The sequence below is a fragment of the Oncorhynchus clarkii genome, chromosome 10 (genome assembly GCF_045791955.1).
Source record: "Oncorhynchus clarkii lewisi isolate Uvic-CL-2024 chromosome 10, UVic_Ocla_1.0, whole genome shotgun sequence".
In the NCBI taxonomy this organism is placed as follows: domain Eukaryota; kingdom Metazoa; phylum Chordata; class Actinopteri; order Salmoniformes; family Salmonidae; genus Oncorhynchus; species Oncorhynchus clarkii.
In genome coordinates this window covers 18423037-18440996 of record NC_092156.1, presented here as the reverse complement: position 1 = coordinate 18440996, position 17960 = coordinate 18423037, and the positions used below count along the sequence as shown (strand labels likewise).

General features: G+C 41.6%; 1 protein-coding gene across 2 annotated transcripts; it reads left to right on the top strand.

Moving 5' to 3' along the window:
* The first annotated feature begins 646 nt into the window (after positions 1-646).
* Positions 647-14542, top strand: LOC139418085 (RCC1 like). 2 transcript variants are annotated; one of them, XM_071167260.1, is made up of 12 exons: positions 647-848; positions 2410-2699; positions 3805-3934; positions 4594-4722; positions 6141-6207; positions 9322-9373; positions 9666-9750; positions 11492-11673; positions 12116-12203; positions 12665-12838; positions 13139-13224; positions 13914-14542. In XM_071167260.1, exons 2-12 carry the CDS (start codon positions 2418-2420, stop codon positions 13989-13991), a joined length of 1353 nt encoding a protein of 450 aa, XP_071023361.1. In that variant the 5' UTR covers positions 647-848; positions 2410-2417; the 3' UTR covers positions 13992-14542. The 2 variants fall into 2 exon arrangements, with proteins under 2 accessions (XP_071023361.1, XP_071023363.1); XM_071167262.1 differs by having other exon boundaries at positions 680-1084; positions 13914-14531.
* The last annotated feature ends 3418 nt before the right edge of the window (positions 14543-17960 follow it).

Here is a 17960-nt window from a genome sequence, read left to right as displayed (position 1 = left end):
GTTCCTAATGAATTTATTTAAATTGACTGATTTCCTTATATGAATTGTAACTCAGTAAAATCTTTGAAATTCTTGCATGTCGAACCCTTATGCCAACTCTAACCTATGATGCAAACGACTAGCAACCTAAAGGTTGCATGTTGTGAGTGGCGCAGCGGTCTAAGGCACTGCATCGCAGTGCTAGAGGCATCACTACAGACCCGGGTTTGATACTAGTCTGTATTGTCATAGGGAGTCCCATAAGGCAGCGCACAATTGGCCCAGCATCGTCCGGGTTAGGGAGGGTTTGCCCGGGATAGGCCGTCATTGTAAATAAGAATTTGTTCTTAACTGACTTGCCTAGTTAAATGAAGGTTAAATAACATTTTTAAAAAGTTGGGAACAACTTTAGATCCTTAGCTAATTAGCAACTTTAGCTACAGTAAGCACAACCATATAATTTAGCAACTACCAAATAAATTCAAATCATGCGAAATGGAGGAACCCCCAAAAAACGTATTATTGCGAATGGGCGTGAGACAGCCTTGATGATTCATAAAACATTTAAAGTTGCTCAGGTATTAAACTGGGGTTCAGAATTTACACTCCAGCCCTGCAGGTGGCGTACTGTCACCTGCTTTGTTAAGGATTTGGCCCAGTTGTTTCCTTTTTGAACCGGGTCTAAGTTGAAAGTGCAGTTAGAGATGACTCATGGTTGTCTCTGCGGTAACACGCCTGTCAGAATAAATTGCATTGAATAAAACCATAATCTATGCCACCCAAAATAATGTAGCTATGAATATTACGAAGATGAAATCAGTATGTGGGTGTCACGTTGAAGCTCGTTTCGTGAATATTACACATAACAGGTAAGACCATTCCCATAAGTAGCTACCCCATTCATAGACACTAACTGCTTTAGCGCCGATTGAAGATAGTATCTTCTGAACGGGGATATTTTGTTATGAGCCCGGACGCTTGCTCTCAACAGTAACACACATCGCTTGCGGAACACCTGTAAGCATAACTGGGGGAGAAGTGTAACGTTAGCTAGTTCATCAACTGGAGGCACACACTGCTGGTGGATCTGAGCAAAACTGCTACAGTAAGTGTAGATTTTCATTTGAAATATGATTTCTTGCTGATATGAAAGAGGCATATCAGCACATGTTTAGAAACTCGGTTTGAAAGCGATTGCCTTTTTCTAAACGTTAAAACACAGCATTGGAATTGTATTTCACATGGAGCCAAATGTGGGAAAAATGTAACCGCTGAAAAAAGTGTTGCTTAGCGACTTCCCTGTTTTTGTGTTCCTGCATGGCTGCGCACAGCTGTTCTGCTTGGCTGACTGCTCCCGCTCGGCCGGCAGGCTGCTGCATGTGTGCACCCATCACTTGCGCCCTCTCCCCGCCGCCTCTCTGCTCTAGCCTCCTCTCCCTGCTCCTCTCCCTGCTGCTGCAGCGCATGAAGTGAATGTATTAAATCGGTAAAAACGTACTTTTTTAGAAAATATTATGTACTTTACTGCGTTTTTCTGTGCTGTTTAAATATTTAATCTGTTCCTTTTTGTTCTCCTTCAAACATTATTTTACGTTTGCTTTGGAGAATTTCTCATTGATTGAGAGACTGAGGGAGAGCATAAGCAAAGAGTTTTGTATCTAAAATATACCACATCCTGTCGTTTCCAATGGGAACAAATTAGTCATAGTTGGCAGAACAAGTAAAGTGGGCAGAGCCAAGTACGAGCTAGCAAGATCCTATTGGTGCGTTCTAACGAGTATTTGCATATTTCCGTTAGGGAACGCCTACTCTGAGGTATGCATGTGCAATAGCTCAGTTTTTTTAAACTTTGGCAAAGGGTGAAGTCTACAACACTTTGTCCACTCTGTTTGTAACAGATTACAGTTTTGGTACCAGAACTCTATTGAGATCAAATGTTCCATTGATTACAAAATTTGCAGAATGTTGGTCAAAATCCATCTCCTTCCTTCTTCCACTGCCGGCCACTGGGCTTCCTTTCACTATCATAAATGCTTCACATTTATACTTTCAGTGAAATATCTGTCTCATTGTTCTATCTGTGGCATATGCAAAAACAAAAATATTATTTCTTAATGTGCATGTACAAATTAGCAGGATGTCACTATTAAGTCATTTAGAGACTACTAGCGACAAATGAAGCAACCAGCTACTGTACTTTCCTTGAAAAATAGTTGGCAACTGCTGAAAAACCCTTCTCTGTATGTAGGGATTTGAGAGCTTATCGATAGCTAGCTAAAGTGACACTTTTATGTGATGATGCGTGACTAGATAAAGGACGTTACACAACTCTGACTGACTCTAACCAAGCCTCTTTCAGTCCTCTCTGTCAAACTGCCAATGACAACCTAATATCTAGCTCATGATGTTTTCTGTTTCATGATTTCTCAGGGGTGGAGATGTCATTGGCGTACCTTCGATTGTGTACCCAACACAGGTTAGCACTCAGAGCTCGGGGATATGCGACCCACACCAGTGACCGCAGGTCTCGGGAGCAAAAGGATGAGGGTCCAGTGTTTCAGTATGTTGGGAAGCAGAGAAAGCCCAACCACAAGGTGTTTGTATGGGGGTTTAGCTACACTGGAGCCCTGGGCATCCCCAGCTTTGTGGTTCCAGACAGTGGCAGGAAAAAGCCTAGGAAATACCAGCTCACTCCTTACCGTCTGGAGACAGAGCAGCAGGTAATGTCTGTTTAACCACAGAAACACTTAACTGACACACTATACATGTTTCTATACAATTTATGACAACTCTTTTTGTTCACTGCCAGTTGGTCTACACAGCTAGGCCGTGTTTGTTTGGTAGGGCTGGGGCATGACGCTATGCAACTGAAAACGAAAATATGGGTTCTTATTGGACAAGTTCAGACAAGGTAGTTGGCTACTTCTGTTTCATAGCGTTATTCTCTTGTTTGGTGTCTACTGAAGACAAGACCGATTTCCGCTAATCAAGGTCTTTTTGACTGCTGAACAATTAATCAAATGGCCACCCAGACTAGTTACATTGACACCCCCCCAAACCACAGTTTTTACACTGCTGCTACTCGCTGTTTATTATCTATGCATAGTCACTTTACCCTTACCTACAGTTCATGTACAAATGACCTCGACTAACCGGTACCCCTCCCTGTACATAGCCTCGTTATTCTTATTTTATTGTGTTACTTTTTAATTTTTAATTTTTTTTTACTTTAGTTTATTTTGTCAATATTTTCTTTACTCTATTTATTGAACTGTATTGTTGGTTAAGGGCTTGTAAGAAAGCATTTCACGGTAAGGTTGTATTTGGCGCATGTGACAAATAACATTTGATTTGATGAGCAGTTGATTAGCTAAATTAAGTGTGTAAGTACTGGGCTGGAGCAAAAGCCTTGCACTCCCAGGTCTCAAGGACCAGGGTTGGTGACCTGACCACTGCCTACCCAATACTACTTGACAGCACTTAGTTTTGGCCTCATATGTCTTCGCTCACTGTGAAATGCAACTGTATCCATGGCAGGTCCGCAGACCCTGAGGAAGGTACAGGGATGCCGAAATGTTGGTAAATACCCATTCAATTGCTGGGAGATTATTCATGGAGTGTGTGACTCTCTTTATTTTTATAGTTTATTTGCCGTTAGTCAGCACCTCCACACAAACTATTATTCTGGGTGTGCGCCAGCTCATGTTTTTTAGGTACGCATACTTGCCATGCATGCCGTTTTTAAAATGATATGCGACCTGTTGAATACACAAGTGCTGTACTTGACAGTGAGTGACTGACTCCCGAGCTGGTCTCTCTCCTCAGATCTCCTCTGCAGCCTGTGGGTACGGCTTTACCCTCCTCTCCTCTTCCACCAAGGACCTCACCAAGGTGTGGGGCATGGGCCTCAACAGAGACTCACAGCTGGGCTTCCAACGCACCCAACAAGACCGCTGTAAGAGCCACATTCATTCTATCGCTCCCCCATCCTCCATGACGAGCACTCTCTCCTTTCTTTTTGTATACACACGATCTGGGATCTTGCACTTTCAATTAATGACCAATTGATTGATGAAGAATATAACTTAACTAATGAGTTGAGTACAACTGCCTTTCCCAAAAAGATTGTTTAACTCAATTGCTTGTTAACAATGTCCATCCCTCTGCTTTATAACAAACCAAGTGGCTGGGGCTGCAGTTTGTTGTTTTTCGCATTAAGGATTACAGCTTTAACCTATTCAGCCATAAAAGTGCACCAGCTTGTCAACCGAGAAAGATTGGAGGATGTGCATAATTTGCTCGATGGTGGATGTGTGTTTTCAACAACTGCTGCACACTTTAACTAATCTTTAGTGTATATGAAATGGGATTTTATATTCCCATCAACTGCTTTAGCCGTCCAATATTCAGATGAATTTGTGCAGCGCCTGCCCTGAGCTGATGCCTGTGATCGAGCATGTGCCAGACTAGTCTGGGTGCCAGTCTGTTTCTGCTCTGTTGCCAAGGCTTGACAAAGACAGCAATGGAGTTTGCAAGAGCACAAACAGATCTGCGACCGGGCTAGTGTCAGACCATCCCAGTGATGTTTATAATCACCTAGTGTTCCCTCTCTAGATAAGAGCTATGACTATGTGCTGGAGCCCTCTCCGGTGCCTCTCCCCCTGGCCAGGCCCCAGCAGACCAGGGTGGTGCAGGTGGCATGTGGCCGTGCCCACTCCCTGGTGCTCACCGACTCAGAGGGAGGTAAGAGGCAACACAGAGGGTGACGTTTTGTTCTCACGTAAAACGACACTGAGCTGTGATTTGTGAGCAATGTGTGAGCAATGTGATTTGTGTTACACCTTCCTTTTATGATATCCCTGAGAAGGGGACTTTTATTTAAGTCTAATTAAGAGCATGAAAGTGTGAAACCTGTCTTGGATAAGCTCTCGTGACAGACATTCACATACCTGTAAGGAAATGCAATGGAAATCAAGTAAAATAGCTAGCTCAAGATTCTGAGGGAATTTTTACCTTTGATAATATACCTTCCTGTCTGTTTAGGGCTATTTTGCTCACTATGTGTGCTTTGAGGAAAATGTCACACACAAACTAGTGAAAATAGGGGGGGAATTGATCTGGGAATTAGAGGGCTGATGGGTTCACATCCTAAAGACATTCCCCTACCGTTGTGCCCATGAACAAGCCCTTAACCTTCTACATGGAACTCTATTCCACATCCATAACTGATGCAAGCAGTAGACTCAGATTTAAAAAGCAGGTAAAAATACACCTAATGGAACAGCGGGGACTGTGAAGTAACACAAACATAGGCACAGACACATACACATAACATATGATAACATACGCACTACACACACACATGGATTTTGTGTTGTAGATATGTGGTTGAGAAATATGAGCCTGAGGGCATACACACTTAGTGTGAATTCTGTAGTGAATGTATTGCAGTGTTTTTCAAATTGTATAACTGCCTTTAATTCTGCTGGACCCCAGGCAGCAGCTAATGGGGATCCATAATAAATACAAATACTACACATGGATGCAAGCCAGGGCACTCCCATAACTGAGCAGGTCAACTCCGTAGGGTTAAGATATCAGTATGTGGTCCCTTACATGTTGAAAATATTGATGTTAATCCTTCCTACTATTTTTAGTAGATGTGTAATTTGAATCCGGACCTTTGCATCTGCACTTTGCAGAAATACATTTGAGCTGATGCTCGTCGAAGAGGGCGTCATAGTTGCGAAACGATTGTTCATTTGACGGCACTTTATTATACGGTACTCTTTCCGCTGGTATTTCCCTGGAATTTACTAGGAAGTGATGTGGTAACAATCTGTACTTTGAGGTACTTACCTAAAAGAATATAACAATTGGTAAACTACCTGGTGACCGGTTATTCTCGTTTTATTTAATCCCAAATAAACAAACATGTAATTTATAGTTTAATACGGTGTTAATTACATTTGTACAATGTACTTAATAAGGAAATACCTGGTCATTTCTGTACTTCAAAATAAAGTGTTACTGTTTGTTTTACATACACAGCTCCATTTTCCACATTGTTAACAATGTTGTTAATCTAATCATACCCCTGGATCATCCTCCCACATGTTCTGTGTGTGTCTCTCTCCTTTCCCTCATTCTCTCTTTCAAAGTGTTCAGTCTGGGAAACAATGCCTATGGCCAGTGTGGGAGGAAGATGGTTGAAGATGAAGTCTACAGGTATGACACCACACACACCGCTATGAATTGTTTTCTCAACATATTACCTTATTACTGACGCAGTTGATCAGGCTGAAACCATGCTCAAAATGCAAAGAAAAGTCTACCTCTGCCGTTGTCATGCAACACGACTGGGTGTATGTTGAGTCATACTAGTGATGACTCATAGTGTCAAATCAATGCAGGCTGGAAATGTATTCACTCTCCAGGAATTTGATTGTGCTTTTCTGTCCAATGACTGCCTAAGTGCTCAGGTTGAACAACAATCCTATTATAAATGTGTGTTCAGGGTTACAGTAATGATTTAGGATCAGTTTAACCTTTTGATCACAATGATTAAGATTATAGGGACTGGGGAGGAGCTGATTCTAGATCAGCATGCCTACTCTGATACATATGGCCCCCGGTCTTTAGAGGCCTACTAAGAGTGAGCAGAGGAGAGGCTGACAGGGAGTGGGCAGAGGGGACCTTTTCTGGACAGACGGGGCTCCTTGAGTAATTGATTGATGACTTCTCTCTCTCCCCCCCCCCCCCCAGTCCCTGCTGATGACAAACATACCCATAACATGATGCTGTCTCCAAAATATAAAAAAATACAGAGGGTTTCACTCTGTGTTGTTTTGGAATTCACCCAACCCTGTAGTTTAAAATTTGGGCCTAAAAGTACATTTATTTGTCTTGCAGTATTACTTAACAACTTTCTTACAAATAGAAAGGATAATTTGTCATTTTTTTAAACACAGGCTTCTTTCTTTTCACTTTGTCATACAGGCTAGTACAATGGAGTGAATGCAATGTTTGTAATTTTCAAGTATTGTGGTGGCAGCATCATGGTATGGGTATGCTTGTCACCGGCAGGGACTGGGGAGTTTGTTAGGATCAAAATAAATATGAAAGGAGCAAAGCCCAGGTAAAAAGTTAGAGGAAACCCCACCTCAGCCTTCTGAAAACCTAATCCTAGGATAGGATTTTATTTTTCTGCGGGACAGTTACACAATGTTTTATGCAACAGACGCATCAGAATGGCTTTTCAAGAGATGTTGGGTGTTCATTGAGTGGTCTAGTCTCAGTCCTGGCTTAAATCTACTTAGAACATCTGAGGAGGTTTAAATATTGCTGTCCATTATTGATCCCTAGCCAAATTTACTGAGCCTGAGCAATTTTGACAAAAACGATGGATACAGTTGAAGTGGGAAGTTTACATTCACTTAGGTTGGAGTCATTAAAACTTGTTTTTCAACCACTCCACAAATTTCTTGTTAACAAACTATAGTTTTGGTAAGGTGGTTAGGACATCTACTTTGTGCATGACACAAGTACCTTTGTTGTAAAATTGTTGACAGACAGATTATTTCACTTAGAATTCCCTGTATCACAATTCCAGTGGGTCAGAAGTTTACATACACTAAGTTGACTGTGCCTTTAAACAGCTTAGAAAATTCCAGAAAATGATGTCATGGCTTTAGAAGCTTCTGATAGGCTAACTGGAGGTGTAGATGTATTTCAAGGTCTACCTTCAAACTCAGTACCTCATTGCTTGACATCATGGGAAAATCAAAAGAAATCAGCCAAGACCTCAGAAAAAAAAAATGTTTTTTTTCCTGGTCTAGTTCATCCTTGGGAGCAATTTCCAAATGCCTGAAGGTACCACGTTCATCTGTACAAACAATAGTATGCCAGTATAAACACCATGGGACCACGCAGCCGTCATACCGCTCAGGAAGGAGACGCATTCTGTCTCCTAGAGATGAACGTACTTTGGTGCAAAAAGTGCAAATCAATCCCAGAACAACAGCAAAGGACCTTGTGAAGATGCTGGAGGAAACGGGTACAAAAGTATCTATATCCACAGTAAAACGAGTCCTATGTCGACATTACCTGAAAGGACGCTCAGCAAGGAAGAAGCCACTGCTCCAAAACTGCCATAAAAATGCCAGACTACGGTTTGCAACTGCACATGGGGACAAAGATTGTACTTTTTGGAGAAATGTCCTCTGGTCTGATGAAACAAAAATAGAACTGTTTGGCCATAATGACCAGCGTTATGTTTGGAGGAAAACGGGGAAGGCTTGCATGCCGAAGAACACCATCCCAACCGTGATGCACGGGGGCGGCAGCATCATGTTGTGGGGGTGCTTTTCTGCAGGGGGGACTGGTGCACTTCACAAAATAGATGACATCATGAGGGAAAATGATATGGATATATTGAAGCAACATCTCAAGACATCAGGAAGTTAAAGCTTTGTCGCAAATGGGTCTTCCAAATGGACAATGACCCCAGGCATACTTCCAAAGTTGTGGGAAAATGGCTTAAGGACAACAAAGTCAAGGTATTAGAGTGGCCATCACAAAGCCCTGACATCAATCCTATAGAAAATTTGTGGGCAGAAGTGAAAAAGTGTGTGCGTGCTAGGAGCCAACCAACCTGACTCAGTTACACCAGCTCTGTCGGGTGAATTTTGGCCCATTCCTCCTAACGTATTGAGGGAAGCTTGAGGAAGGCTATCATAAACGTTTGACCCAAGTTAAAGAATTTAAAGGCAATGCTACCAAATACTAATTGAGTGTATGTTAACTTCTGACCCACTGGGAATGTGATGAAATAAATAAAAGCTGAAATAAATCACTCTACTATTATTCTGACATTTCACATTCTTAAAATAATGTGGTGATCCTAACTGACCTAAGACAGGGAATTTTTACTAGGATTAAATGTCAGGAATTGTGAAAAACTGAGTTTAAATGTATTTGGCTAAGGTGTATGCAAACTTCCGACTTCAACTGTGTATGTTGCCCTAAGAGTTGTGCGAAGTTGGTAGAAAATCTTAATGAAAATGATTCACAGCTGTAATGGCTGCCAAAGGATCTTCCACCGGTATTAACTCTGGGGTTGAGACTTATCCAATTATGATATTTCAGTGGGGTTTTTCTTTTGTTCTTAATTTGAAAAATGTTCTAATAATTTTCTTTCACTTTGAAAATGTGGAGTAGGTTGTGTAGATCTGGAGGAAAACAATCCCTTTTTATGTTACATTTTAAGCCAGCAAAATGTGACTACATTTCAAAGGTCTGACTATCTGTCTATGTAATATATATCATCTATCTCCGTTGCAGTGCCAGTCACATCATTCACAAGATGGAAGGCTTTGACAGCCCAGTGACTCAGGTGTGTTCTGTGTAATGGGGACAGAAAGACACCTCAGCCATTATTGCTCCACCTTGGTCATTATTGTAAAGGAAAATGTGTTCTACATGACTCACCTTGGTAAATAAAGGCTAAATAAACAAATAATAGGATGGGGGGAGGGAAAGCTGATCCTACATCTGAACATAGGGGAAACTGCACCCCAGAGTGAAAATATGTTTGCGGAATAGGGAAACTGCAACCCAGAGTGAATATATGTTGTGTGCAGGTGTTATATGTGACTGAACACTGTGGATGCCATGTTTTCCTGTAGGTTGTGTGTGGGCAGGACCACAGTCTGTTCCTGACTGAGACGGGCAAGGTATATGCCTGTGGCTGGGGGGCAGACGGACAGACAGGTTAGAAGCCCCCCCCCCCCACACACACACACACACACACACTGGGATAATGCCAAGGGGTCCCTATTAAGATCAACTGAGTCTCTATGGTTTATCAGTGTCTCCACCTTCTTCTGTACATTTCTCTCCAATATATCAGTATATTTTTATGCAGAATTACAAAAATGTACTTAACCAATTAATGACCTTGTGCAAATATAGTGTTTCACTCCTGCTGTGTGAGCTTTACACATTTTTATCCACAAAGTACCTGAGTAGAAAATTGGTTGTAAGCGCCAAGGATAGAGCCATTTTACTCCTAAAAATAAAATAAATTCATGAAGCCTCTGTAGTCATAAGAGTCCAGATATTTAGGACCCCTCATGAGCTGTCCTAACCAGTTAAGAGTTACCGGCAGGTGTCTTGATAATAGAAAAGGTCAGTAAGTCAGTGGTTCCTGAGCCACATGCAATTGCTTTGGCGTTTGTTTCTGAATTGATTACATCAACATACTTCAATCTACCTACATAAAACAGTATCTCTTGCACTTTTGACAATTATTTCACGAGGCCTGTTGTACATCATATGCCAAAATACTGGATCCGTACCCAGGTCAATATAGACCGCGGGTCCCAACTACCAATTTATTTAACATTTTTTGGGTTTGTTTTGGGAACCCTGTCGGGCTTCGATCCCTGGTATCATATAAAAACAACTGTGTAGAATAGCAGGAAATTAGCTTTAAAACAGCAAGACATTTCTCTATCCCATGCAAAATGGGTAGAATTGTGGGAAATTGTCTTTAAAACTGCAACATTTTCTCACCTCCAACAAGAGGGGTGTGAACAGTTTGGGGTTGCGAGATGGGGTTTGTTACTACACCAATAAATTACAATATCAATCTGGACCTTTGCCACCTAGGGAATTTGTGTGACCGGACCTTCTCCAAATAGTGCTTGAGTAACCCTGCACTAGGCTAACAAATAATGACTTTTTTATTTTTAGTATTTAATTAACATGTGTGTTATTTCAAGTTATCCCTTCAGAGGGCAATATCATATTGTTAAAAGAATATATCCTAAATTGGGTTTGGCTGTAAATTGGGCGATTTGAAGGCATCAAGGGCTTCATGTTAACTTGGATTGTGTTTGAGGAAAATTATAGACCTTTCAACCGTTTTATGAAGCATTGGCAAGGGACTTCATGCCTGCTGTGCCAAAGAGATAGTTATTAACTGGGAGTGATGAGTGTGTTGACATAATGAACCATTTTTTTGAATGGAATTGGTTAAAAAAAGGTTATTTGCCAACATATTAGGAAATAATTAAGAGTAGGCAAAGTGATTGTGTCAGGTTAAAATTATATAAAACGTTTTAGCATTGCATAGAGTATGGAATATGGAATAGAGTTCACAGCTGGCGATGCCTCGTCGGGATTGGTTATCCCCCATCATTTACAACAATGTCAATGAGCGTCATCACCATTTTTATTTTGCGGTACCTCAAACTGTTCTAATTACCAACTGAGAAACTCCGTTTGTCTGAGCAGTGTCTTAAAATCATCCTAAAACCTACTCTGAGCTGGAAGTTTAAAACAGGATTCCTAGAACCTTTTCTGAGAAGCTTTGTGGACACGGGCCCAAGTCTCTTAGTGCATAAAGAAAGAGCATCATTTTCATTAAGACACATGCATAGTTACACACATGCATAGTCTCCCACATACTCAACTGTTTTCTAAAGACAGCAACAACAACACATTTCAGGTCTGGGCCACCACAACATGTGTGCCAGGCCGGTGGCTGTAGGAGGGGACCTGGCTGGTGTGATTGTGCAGCAGGTGACCACCTACGGAGACTGCAGCATGGCCGTGTCCCAGGACGGCCAGCTCTATGGCTGGGGCAACTCTGAGTACCTCCAACTCTCCTCGGTCACTGAGGCCACCCAGGTGAGGAGCCAACGTAGTGCCCATCACAATCTCAAATCAAGTTTGCCAAACTTTGTGACTCTTGCTTCTCACAAGGCTATACTACAGTATATGTTAGCCTGGTGGAACCAGCTGCATTGACTGTTCTATTTCACTTCATGTTTCAGTCTGGACTTTCTCCAATAGATGGGTGTTTGCAAATAAGAGAAAATGGCTGTGCTTTGAACTAAGCCATCCTCTGATTGGTTGAAGGGAATCCAATTGCTGAAGATGGTTTTGAATAATACCGCTCAAATAGTTTCAATGAGCAGGAATGCTAGACTGAATTGTGAAATAGAAAGGTGAATGTAGCGTTCAGGCTGGTTTTACCAGGCTAAACTATAGGTACCACTATGTGTTCTTTTTCTATTTCAATGCGTGACCTTTTGTCCAGCTACTGACTTTATGTTCTCCCTCTCCTCAGATTAACTCCCCTCGACTCCTTCCTTTTGAAGGGGTGGGCAAAGTGACCCAGGTGGCCTGTGGAGGCACACAGGTGGCCATTCTGAACGGTGAGTACCGGGGCCCTGTTCCATTTCGGCCTATGGCCACTTCCATTGTTCCTACCTCTTCCATCTCTAGCGGGTTGATTTGCATCTAAAAGTGGGCGTGCCACCAGGATCACTTTGGGGGGCCGCGTGCCTGCCGAGTGCTCGTTGCTAACTGGGATACTTACCAATCTGAGAATGTGAAAGCAATATGGTGGAAGCTCCAATTACACTATAGGAAGGTTAGGCATCACCATATTGCTAAAAATGATTGAGTCCTTTCAGATTTGTGAATATTGAGGAGGGTGGCTGCCAAAATGGACCTTGGCAGTAAAATAATAGAAGATCACATGAACCACCACCATTAAAACAAAACTAACATTGCTGGACTGTATAGCATAGCTTCCCATTCAATAGACTTGTTTATCATATCCTTTCAATAAATAATATGTAGTGTGTCAGTAAAGGCGTGTTTGTCTTTACAGAGAGAGGGGAGGTGTTTGTATGGGGCTACGGCATTCTTGGAAAGGGCCCTAATCTCTCTGAATCCCAAACCCCTGAGCTGGTCCCTCCTACACTGTTCGGCCGCTCAGAGTTTAACCCTGCGGTGACCGTGAGCCGCATCCACTGTGGACTGAACCATTTTGCTGCTGTCACAGGTGGGTTAAGTCGCGATTTTCAGTATGTGGAATGATGTTGTTATGTTGGACAAAAAAACATCTTTAGAGTCACAAACTCACAATGTCACAGTTTAAGATGAATACGTTGGCATGCGGGAAGTAGGACTTACCCAAGAACTAGTAATGTGGTGTTATACCATTCAGTGGATGATACAAGTACATGGAAGCATTCATATTTACATATTGTTAGCATTTTATTAACCCATTCCTTTTTCAAGCCATTGGATGAAATAATAATATGAAATATGTAGAATGTCTACCTATTGCTTGCTGTTCCAGATCGTGGGGAGCTCTTTGTTTGGGGGAAGAATGTGAGAGGTTGTCTTGGTATTGGAAAGAAAGAGGACCAGTACTTCCCATGGCGGGTGAGACAAGACAGATTACTTATAAATTTTTTTGCTGATCAGTAAATAACTTTTGCCTCAAAATACATTCAGTGCAAATTCTTGTCACTTACACTAACATTAGTCTCAAATCACATTTTATTTACTGTATATATATATATATTATACATTTTGTGATTTATTCAAATGACTTAGTGATAGTCCACTACAACATTGACAGGCGTATCAACGTAGCAGGCGTAAAAGAAAACGCCTGAGCGGAGTTCCCACATTCGGTTTTCAGTGGAAAAGGAGGCTAGTTTGATTGACATGTATCCCTGAAAACTGGATGCGTCTGTTTATTGGCAACTCCGCTAAGCTTACAACAACGTTTGTCCAATGTTTTCAGACATTAAATGATGTTGCATAGACCCAGCTATATGCCTGAATCTCATTCAAATGGAAAAGATGGGCACTGTCTAATATCATAAACTCAGATGGTACCCATCTTTATCATTCATTTGGGATTGAGGCATCTAGCTGGATCTACCCAACAGATGGTATGGGAGGTGGACTCACCTGGATATTAGGCCACTTTGATTTTGGAGTGAATCAGACCTTTTTTAGCATACTTTTTAAAGGATGCATATCTAGTCCATATATGTTTTAATGCTACATAACTGCATCTTATGGTAATATTTTGATGGTGTACTGTTTTCAATGTGTTTCAGGTGACTGTGCCAGGTCATGTGGTGGATGTAGCGTGTGGGGTGGACCACATGGTGGCGCTAGTCAAGTCTGTCATCTGAGCGTCCCCAGCCGGCAGGGACAGAGCCAGTAAGCCCTTCTCTTCCCTGTGACCCCCCCTCTATCACTGAGGGGTATCCGGGCCTGTTCAGACGCCCTGTTAGCCTCACATCCTCTGGCCGCCAATGGAGTCCTGAACCCCAGAGCCAGCTGTCCTCCATGGGTGGTAGAGATCCTCTGTTCCCGGCAATCTGGTGACTGTGTCCGCCATCGAACGCTTCAGTCTGCTCCCTGTGTGTCTGGCTAGCACAACATGGAGGCTGGGTTCACAGGCAACAGTCACTGCAGCACTCCATTAATCTCTATACACTATTGATCTGACACTAGTCATTGGGCACCCTTGTTGGATGATGTGATCAGTGGAGCAGAACTGATGCGGTGGAGTCATTTTCTTCCTGCAGAGAAGTGCTGAAACTTGACTGTCAGACCTCCAGAATAATGTCCTTATGGCATTTTACCTTCACTGTTGATTTTTTTTAATACACTGACAAAATTATAAACATGTTTCATGAGCTGAAATAAAATGTCCATATGCACAGAAAGTGTATTTCAAGTTTTGTGCACATGTGTTTACATCCCTGTTAATTCCTCCTTTGCCAAGATAATCCATCCACCTGACAGGAGTGGTTTATAAGTAGCGGATTAAACAGCATGATTATTACAAGTGCACGTTGTTCTGGGAACAATAAAAGGCCACTAAAATGTTGAGTTTTGTCACACAACACAATGCCACAGATGTCTCAAGTCAAGGGAGTGTGCGATTCGAATGCTGACTGCAGGAATGTCCACCAGAGCTGTTGCCAGATCATTTAATGTTAATTTCTCCACCATAAGCCACCTTTGACGTTTTAGATAATTTGGCAGTATGTTCCTTTCTCCCCCTATCTGCGCAGCGCATTCAAATGCTAAAATGGCTTGTGTGATATTAGGTTTTAGTAATTTGCTTGGTTATTGTTATCTGCGCTGTTGTGAAAATGCTGTTTTACCGAAACAAAGGTAAGTTACCTGAACGGGGCTTACAATAGATTTTGATTGTTCAGGTTCACCATCAGCAATAGTTTTGCTTTAAACTATCAGTCAGTATAAGTGGTAGCTGTACAGGGTCATGTTGATCATATATATCTAGGACAGCAATCACTTTTGTGAGGTGCACTGCATGGCCAAAGAGATCACTCAAAGACATGAGATGAGTAATATTTTGGGTGAAATCCAAAATCCTATATATATACAGTACCAGTCAAAAGTTTGGACACGCCTCATTCAAGGGTTTATTTTTACAATGTAGAATAGTGAAGAAACTGAATTAACACACATGGAATCATGTAGTAAGCAAATAAGTTAAATCAAAATATTTTATATTTGAGATTCTTCAAAGTAACCCCCCTTCACCTTTGACAGCTTTGCACATATCTGGCATTCTCTCCACCAGCTTCACCTAGTATGCTTTTCCAACCGTCTTGAAGGAGTTCCCACATATGCTGAGCACTTGTTGGCTGCTTTTCCTTCCCTCTGCAGTCCTACTCATTCCAAACCATCTAAATTGGGTTGAGGTCAGGTGATTGTGGAGGCCAGGTCATCTGATGCATCACTCCTTGGTCAAATAGCCCTTACACAGCCCATAGGTGTGTTTGGTCATTGTCCTGTTGAAAAACAACTGATAATCCCACTAGGTGCAAACCAGATGGGATGGCTGCAGAATGTTGTGACCATGCTGGTTAAGTGTGCCTTGAATTCTAAATAAATCAGTGTCACCAGCAAAGCACACCCACACCATCACACCTCCTCCATGCTTCAGGGTGGGAATCACACATGCGGCGATCATCCGTTCACCTACTCTGCGTCTCACAAAGACACGACGGTTGGAACCAAAAATCGCAAATTTGGACTCCTCAGATTTCCACTGGTCTAATGTCCATTGCTTGTGTTTCTTGGGCCAAGCAAGTCTCTTCTTCTTAGTGTCCTTTAATAGTGGTTTAATTTCTGCAATTTTACCATGAATGCCTGATTCACCCAATCTCTTCTGAACAGTTGATGTTGAGGTGTGTCTGTTACTTGAACTCTGAAGCGTTCATTTAGGCTGCAATCTGAGGTGCAGTTATTCTAATGAACTCTACAGCAGAGGTAACTCGGTCTTCCTTTCCTGTGGCGGTCTTCACGAGAGCCAGTTTCATCAGTTTTCATCATAGTTTGGTTTTTGCGACTGCACTTGAAACTTTAAAAGTTCTTGACATTTTCCCAGATTGATTGACCTTCATGTCTTAAAGTAATGATGGACTGTTGTTTCTCTTTGCTTATTTGAGCTGTTCTTGCCCTAATATGGACTTGCCATTTCACCAACTAGGGCTTCTGTATACCACCTATCTTGTCACAATAGAACTGATTGGAATTTCTTAATGCGTTTGAGCCACAAATGAACTTTTATCAAGGCACACCTGTTAATTGAAATGCATTCCAGGAGACTACCTAATGAAGCTTGTTGAGAGAATGCCAAGAGTGTGCAAATGATTCCATGTGTTATTTCATAGGTTTGTCTTCGGTATTATTCTACATGTAGAAAATAGCAGAAAAAAAACCTGGAATGAGTAGATGTGTCAACTTGACTGGTACTGTATGCCATAGCTAATTTGGAAGAAAATATTACATTTCAGCTCAAACACAATCTGTAAAAATGACAAATTAATTAGTGGGTGATTGTCATTGCAGAACCAAAGTGTGGGGGACAAAAACAGAGGATACATTCTGGTAGACCAACATGACTAAATAGTACATATAAACACATCAGCAGATTTTAATTTAAGAATAGAAAATTAATGTTTATGCAACAAATGGTATTGCATCCTATTCTATTCAGTCTCTAATCAAACCGAATTGCACTAAATAGTTTCAAACTAAAACATAGAGCCCATGTATCTATTATATATGTATCAAATTGTCTTGAAAGGGAAAGAGACAACTCCATTTCTGGTTACTCAAATCGCCACTGTTTGTGAAGACAGAACCTTGGGTCACCATTATCATCTGCCACCTTCCAGGCCCTTATCCGCATGATTGCCTGCTCCATCAATGGCTGCACTACTTGCCTGACCTCTACGGCAAATAGAAAAGGTCAATAAGCACAACAAATAGGACACTGCTGCTGAACGCGCCCTCTAACAATGCACCCCCTCCACCTATGTGTTTAAGCAGTAAAAAGGTAATGGCGTTGTCTAGTTAGCCTCCCACTGCAAGTCAGAAGGACCTGTGTGTTCTCTAGTTTGCACATGTTAAATAATAGAGACCACTCTTCTGTGACTTTTCTTTAGAATATATTATCAGCTGTTCCTATTTGCAGCAATGGTGAGGACAGCGATCAATCTAGAGGTGTCAATACTTGGATTAAGTATTGGAGCTAGATTCAATCCGCATCGCAGATGTTGAATTTTAAAAAAAGGTCATTTCTGAATTAGCCAACATTTACCTTGAAAGCAGGAACATTGCCTTTAAATTTCAAATTGCGCTATTATGCGGATTTTACGCAATATGGATTAAATTGAGACCTTGGTCAAACAAGTTATTGCAGACACCTGGGTTAAAACGACCAACAATAGAAGGTGTGACTGTGATATGGATGTTTAGTTGCACTTCTCAAGTATAGAATACAAGCTTTATTTGTAATACCAATGTCAGACCACAATGTTATTGCACTGCAAGACGCCTTCAACAAATAGGTAAAATGTAAGTGTTTGGCCAGGATTCAAACAAACCGCAATGTGCCGTGGTCGCACTGCACTTGATTTAAGGGAAATTGTCTTTGAAAGACAAGTGTAGTGAGGGGTATGGTTGATCATGACTACCGAATATTTTCTCCCACCTTTAGCAAACTTTTTTTGCAAATTAGTATGATTAGCGAGAACATTTTAAAATGGCAGACAAATCTTAGAAGCTAAAGCTAACAAATGCGTTGGCATGGAAGGGATAGATAAAGCCGTCGC

Coding starts and splice junctions, on each gene's coding strand:
- LOC139418085 (XM_071167260.1), top strand. CDS start 2,418: ATGTCATTGGCGTACCTTCGATTGTGTACCCAACACAGGTTAGCACTC. Junction 6,208..9,321: donor GTTGAAGATGAAGTCTACAG/GTATGACACCAC, acceptor TCTCCGTTGCAG/TGCCAGTCACATCATTCACA. Junction 13,225..13,913: donor ACCAGTACTTCCCATGGCGG/GTGAGACAAGAC, acceptor AATGTGTTTCAG/GTGACTGTGCCAGGTCATGT.